Genomic DNA, 6000 nt, shown 5'->3' with positions numbered 1-6000 from the left:
GGAGGACTGCTCCCACCAGATGTGACCAGGGTCCTGTTGAACCAGCAGCCAAGGCTGCTGTCAGCACAGACACACGGGAATGGGGCTCCTGAGCCAGGGGGTTCCTGGTCCCAGAACCCAGGAGACGGCAGTGAGCAAAGTCTGCGACCTGGGCCTCACCAGCACCTCATGGTACTTGTGCTTCAAGTTCAATATAGGGGAAGAAAAAGAAGTCCTCTGAAGTAGAGGTCACCAGTGTTGTCTTACAGGGGGAAGGCACAGGCCACCCAACCAGCCACAATGCTAGTAGGGGACAGAAAAACAAAGACAATACAAAGGAAGATGGTGACAGATACCAACGAGAGCCATGACTAGTTGTGCCTTACTTTGAAGTATGCATCAAACACACCCCCTTTCATTTCCTCTGTTTTGGATGCTGGGGATTGAACCCAGGGGTGCTTTATCATTGGGCTACATCCCAGCCCTTTTTGTTTTTTGAGACACTAAGTTCCCTAGCCTGGCCTTGAACTTGCAATCTTCCTCCCTCTGAGGAGTCACTGGGAGGACAGGTGTGCACCATGCCCAGCTCCCCTCTCACTTTACATGAGGGTCGTGGTGCATTTACTTTACAAACCAGTTTGCAGGCATCAAGTCACAGGGCCTGGAGGACATCTGCATTGTAGCCTAGACTGCTGCAATGGAAGCTTCTTGGGCCTTGGAGAGAAAGATGCTACCTGGTGTCAGGGAGGTGCATCAATTCACACTCTGGTAACAGGACATGGATAAAAGGCGAGAACAAGTAGCCCGGGGTGAACTCTGCTGACCATCTGCCTGTGTGTCCATCTTGGTTTTGCATGGGGTGTTGGATTCTGCAAAGCACCTGGCCCCGGCATCTCCTCTCTCCTTGGGGACTGTCTTCTGTGGGAGGGGCCTGGTCCTGAGCCCCAGTGACCACTTCACCTGTTGTGCATCTCCAGCTGCTTCACCTTGTGGTCCAGGTCCACCTCATCCGTCATCAGAGCAGCCCAATCCTTGCATCCAACCCCCTTGAAAACCTAGAGTGGTTTTGTTTTCCACCCTGGACTCTTGATGGGGTGGTGCCAGAATTGAACTGTGGGACACCCTACTGATGTCAGTGAAGGGCAGAGCAAAATGGAATTAGGAGGCATTCCTGGGCTGGACTTTACTGGACCATGATGCATTTTCTTCATCTTTCATTATGAATATTTTCAAACAGTGACCATATACCCACTAATTAAACGAAAGGAATGAGGAACAGTAGGATGATGCACAGTGAAGAGTGACCTGAGCTCGCTCACGCGTTTGACTTTCCAGAGTCTGACATAAATCTAGGTTTTATTTTTTCATTTTTTGCCAATGAAAAGCACACACTGGGTGAACCAGACACCAGCACCAGGCTGCTCACAACAGAACAGGGCTTACACTTTGTTCCTTCCCACCTGTGTGCGTTTAAAACTCAAAACTTTAAACAAGTTCCCATCTGTACACTTAAGAAAATAAACAACTGGAAGCTGTCCTCACTCCCCTCCCAAAGAGGCACGGGGCTCTGCCGACGGGCCTGGCGCAGCCATGTAGCTGCCACGCAGAGGCCAGGAGGCTGGGCAGGAACGCACAGAGATCTGCCAGAACTGCTCCATGTGGCTTTGCTGCAATGCCTCGAGGAGGGACTTGGTGGCACTTGGGGCTGGCATCAGGGGCTCATGAGGAGTGCCCAGGTCACATGCGCTTTCCTTAGGAAAAAACACCTTTCCTCAAATAGAAAGGCCACAGGTTAAGAGCCACAGGACTTTATTCACTGTTTTGTCTTCTGGCGGCAGGATTTCTTTGAAGTAGAATCTAAAAACAAGTAAAAATAAGGTAGTGATTTCACACATCTTTTAAAAGTAATCTCATAATTTCCAGATGCTATTACTGATTTCATCTCAATTTTGGTAAAAATGAAACGTGGCTTAATTATGATGCTCAAGAAACACTGGGTAGGAGCTGCAGCTGTGGCCCAGGGATAGAGCAAGGGGTCTGATCATCAGCACTACATAAAAGTAAATAAAGGTATTGTGTCCACCACAACTAAAATAAATACATAAGTGTGTATATTAAAAATACATATTAAAAAAGAGAGAAACAGAACTCAATGTAATCTCAATGTAAGAGAAAGGACAAAAAGTCCAGGCCTGAGCCAAACTGACTGGCACTGAATGTCTCTCCCATTCACTTTGCACCCAATGAGCATAAGACTAGAGCTGGCAAGGACTGGGCAGAACACCAGCACCCCTGCCTACATTGTCTCACACTCCCAGGGGGAGTTACGTCATTTTAACAAGTATGCTGAGGACTGTCGTTACCTGGTTGCACCCCCACTAGTCTTTGCTGGATCATTTCTAAATGGTGAATATATTCTGTCAAAGAATGTTCTGAATCTTGAGAGGCAGCCAGAGCTCTTTCTAATCTTGAATTTGGGGATGGAGCAGATCTTCAAACCACCAAATGAGGAGAAAAGAGAAAAAAGGAAAGATTGAACCCAACAGATGGTACCATGATGTGTGCAAAGAAGATGGAATCAGGAGCTGCTGTCCGGGCTCCTGGGAAACAGGCACCCCGGGCAGCTTCACATCTTTTCTTTATCGCAGAGAGAACACTAAGACTTTAACAGCAAATGCTACATACATAGTGCTTTAAGAACCAATTCTAGACTGTTTCACAGTTAGAGTGAGTAGAAACTGTCATGTTACTTCATTCACTAGGCCATCAAATATGCATCCTTCACCCCATAGCCTGAGGTAGCCCACCTGCCCTTCCCTTGGGCAAAGCACAGGCTGTCCAGCCCCACTTGGCTGTCCTCCTACCAGGGCCATTTTCCCTCTGCATCTGGTGAGGCCTAGACCTCCTGGTAGAACCAGTATGTGGATCTCGTAGCTCAATGCACACCTTGCCTTGTGTGGGGGCGGGGGGCAGTGCCAAGGAGCCATAGGCTGCAGGGAGATGTCAACAGAGGTAAGCAAGCTGAAGCACCACAACTGACCTCTCCTTCCAGCTTGGAAAGGCTGCTGCTGCAGGTCCAGAGCCTTGGGCAGTGTCCCTGGCGAGGCCAGAAGGCTCGTCCTGGGTTGGTGGGGTCAGTCTGGTTTCTGGTGGAGACAGCTGCTGCTGTGGCACTCGGGGCCCTTCCCCACAGTTATTCAACATCAGAAGAGAAGAAAGAAATGTGTTTGAGTAGGGAGGCCCATCTACCAAAGACTGATAAGCTTTTAAGAGCCTTCAGAGCAGTTTCAACGTTTTAAAAGTACTCAGATTATACCATATTTTTAAAAGTTTTAGGACCTGGGTTTTGATCACCTGTATTTCATTCCCAGGGCTGGCCCTAACCCCTAGCACTGGCATAGGCAGCCCATGGTTGGAAAGCCTCAGAGGGTTGTGGGTAAGGTGGGGTTGTCCTGCCTCTACCATCTCTGAGGAGTGGGGTCAGGAGGAAGGAGGACAAACTCTGAAGGCCAGGCATGGCCCAGAGTGAAGACAAGTTTTCCTGATGGCCTGAACCATCAAGTCACCAGATGGTCCAGTCCTCTAGACGCTGGGATAAGGGCCCAGAAGTGCCCTGCTTCCTGGTGATGGCCTGCTGTCAGAAAGCCCGCTGTGCACTCTGCAGGGGGCAGGCAGCCCAGAGAACAGCAGAGAGGAAATCTGCCTGAGCCCCAGGTGATGAGCAGTGCCTCGAAAAAGACCAACAGGATGCAGGACCCCGGTCGACTCCATCCAATGCCAGTTACTGAGGACTCTGCGTGTTGGCGCTTCCGTGTGCTGCAGAGCCACTCCAGGTGCCAGCATGCAGACCTGGCACTGCGGCTCTCCTCCTGCCTCTGACAGCTGTGCTAGCTGGGCTCACTAGTCCTCACAGTGCCTTATGTAATCCTGAAAAGTGGCTCAACACTGACACAAACACTACGGCACAGAGGACAGGCGTGCACACCTGGGCGGGGGGCTCTGCCTTGTGGTGGGACTCCTTTCCGATCTACCTCTTGCCATTTCTTAACCAGGAAGCGTAACCTACAAAGAAAGGGGACAAAACACATTTAAAACTGCAAAATGGAAATGAAAGGAGCACTGGAAACGCTCCTAGACCTCGCAGCCCCTAAGCGATGCAGACTCCATGGCCAACCAGGCTGGCTGCCACTCTGGCTATGCTGCACACAGTATAAGTGCCTTCCCACACACTGGGTCCACAGACCCGACCACAGCTCAGCTCTGCCCTCGGGGTCTAGGTCAAAACAGTCTGTGGCACCAGGGACCAGGAACAAGGAACCTTGCAAGCTTCATCTTACCACCAACAGCACCAGACAATGCCAGAGAGGCAAGGAGGCAGGGGCACAATGTGCAACAGGTGGGTGCAGTCCTCAGGCCGGCTCTCCAGACAAGACCCTCCGAGGTCCTTCAGAGGCAGCGACCAGGGGACTGAGGTCCCAGGCCCATGGCCCTGCAGGCAGCCTCAGAGTCTACTCACCTTCTCCCCACCCAGCACTCTCCAAGACACCTCCTGGAGCAGGGCCTTTTCCCCCACCCAGCACTCTCCAAGACACCTCCTGGAGCAGGGCCTTCTCCTCCACCCAGCACTCTCCAAGACACCCCTGGAGCAGGGCCTTCTCCCCATCCAGCACTCTCCAAGACACCTCCTGGAGCAGGGCCTTCTCCCCACAGATCAGATCTGTGGCCTTGAGAAGGCCCAGAGCACAATCCCCTGAGTGCTCTCCTTCGCTTGCCCCTGCCCTGCTGGCCATCAAGCCCACTCTCTGCAGCACCCCAGATGGGCCCCAGCCTGGCCCTGGGAGGGCACTTCCAAGGTCATCAGGATGCTTAGAAACTTAGCAATTTTAAAATTAAAACATAAAATGAGTTTTTACCATTGTTAGCTCTGGAATGACTGAAATTCCCAAAAGCACTAGAGACCCACATTCCTGCTCCAAAAATAAGCCCCAAGCCAATGGTAGAGGAGCCTGAAGAATGCTTTCCCAGGAAGACAGGGGTAACTACGTAGTGGGGCAGAGCCTGGGCTGCCAGCGCCAGTGGTCAGGTGCCTGAAGTGGCTGCCAGCTTGGTGAGGGACAGACCTCTATGCACCTAACCGCTGGTCTGTGAAGTCTGACTGAAGAAAGAATGAAGTCCCCAAGGAGAAGGCAGTTCCTGATGTCGCTCTGTGTGCCTGCTGGCCGACAACCCTGTGTGAAGCAGTGGGAGGGTGGGAAGTACCCCCTTTGGGCCTCCCTGCTGCAGAGGCACAGCCACACACAACACCACACTGTGAAGACGGCATCTGTTGTCTCAGGCCTCCAGGCCACTCCTCTCATGAGAAAACACTGCCACATTCCAAGTAGTAGCCTCCATGCTCCGAGAGCACGTGTAGGGCGGGCTTACCTGAGAACCGCGATGACCACCCTGACAGCGGTGCGGAACCTCGTGAAAGGACGAGATGAGGCTCCCTTCTTATCTGCTTTGGAAGGGAACACCCCCAAGTGAGCAATCATGGAGAGTGTCTCCTGCTCTGAATCCTGGAACCCGCCGATCAACAGTAACAGATATTTCTTCTGATAAATCAGAGCTTTTCTGAAGCTCTCTGCTCTCAAATAATGCAGGTACAACTTCTCCATCTGAAGGAAAAACACAGCAGGCTCCTTCACAAGCAGCACAGATACCTGCTGCCCCTCATGCAGTACTCTGTGGCTCCTCAGCAAACTATCATGAAGTCAGTCCTAGACACCCTGTGGTGCTCCATCAACCTGTCTACCAGACAAAACCTGGACACACCGCCCCTCACAGCACCATCAGCTGAGTCCCCATGAAGGACCCTGGAACTCCCACCTAAGTAAGGGGCAAACTGGGCCAGGGGGAGGGGGTTTCACCATGGGTCTGCGGACAACCTGGGTGGCGGACAACTACAGGGAACCAGGAGGCTGCACACAGAGCTCTGTGCCCACACTGATAAGCAGCTTTTCCTCAGAGCCAGCCCACAGC

At 52.0% G+C, this 6000-nt stretch overlaps 1 protein-coding gene across 17 annotated transcripts in view; it reads right to left on the bottom strand.

The window, feature by feature from the left end:
- Positions 1–1318: 1318 nt before the first annotated feature.
- Positions 1319–6000, bottom strand: part of Pcnt (pericentrin) — a 96326-nt gene continuing 91644 nt past the window's right edge. For 16 of the 17 annotated variants that reach the window (XM_048803830.1, XM_048803822.1, XM_048803824.1 and 13 more), the window contains 5 exons: positions 5404–5636; positions 3965–4041; positions 3020–3161; positions 2343–2470; positions 1319–1836 (listed from right to left, as the gene is read on the bottom strand). In XM_048803830.1, coding sequence (XP_048659787.1) covers positions 1793–1836; positions 2343–2470; positions 3020–3161; positions 3965–4041; positions 5404–5636 — 624 coding nt within the window. In that variant the 3' untranslated portion in view covers positions 1319–1792. The remainder of the gene's footprint in view (positions 1837–2342; positions 2471–3019; positions 3162–3964; positions 4042–5403; positions 5637–6000) is intronic. The other variant, XM_048803826.1, reaches the window with a different exon arrangement.

Source organism: Marmota marmota, unplaced genomic scaffold (genome assembly GCF_001458135.2).
Source record: "Marmota marmota marmota unplaced genomic scaffold, marMar, whole genome shotgun sequence".
Classification (NCBI taxonomy): Eukaryota; Metazoa; Chordata; class Mammalia; order Rodentia; family Sciuridae; genus Marmota; species Marmota marmota.
The sequence above is the reverse complement of the archived record's forward strand: the minus strand, read 5'-3'. Positions and strand labels throughout refer to the sequence as shown.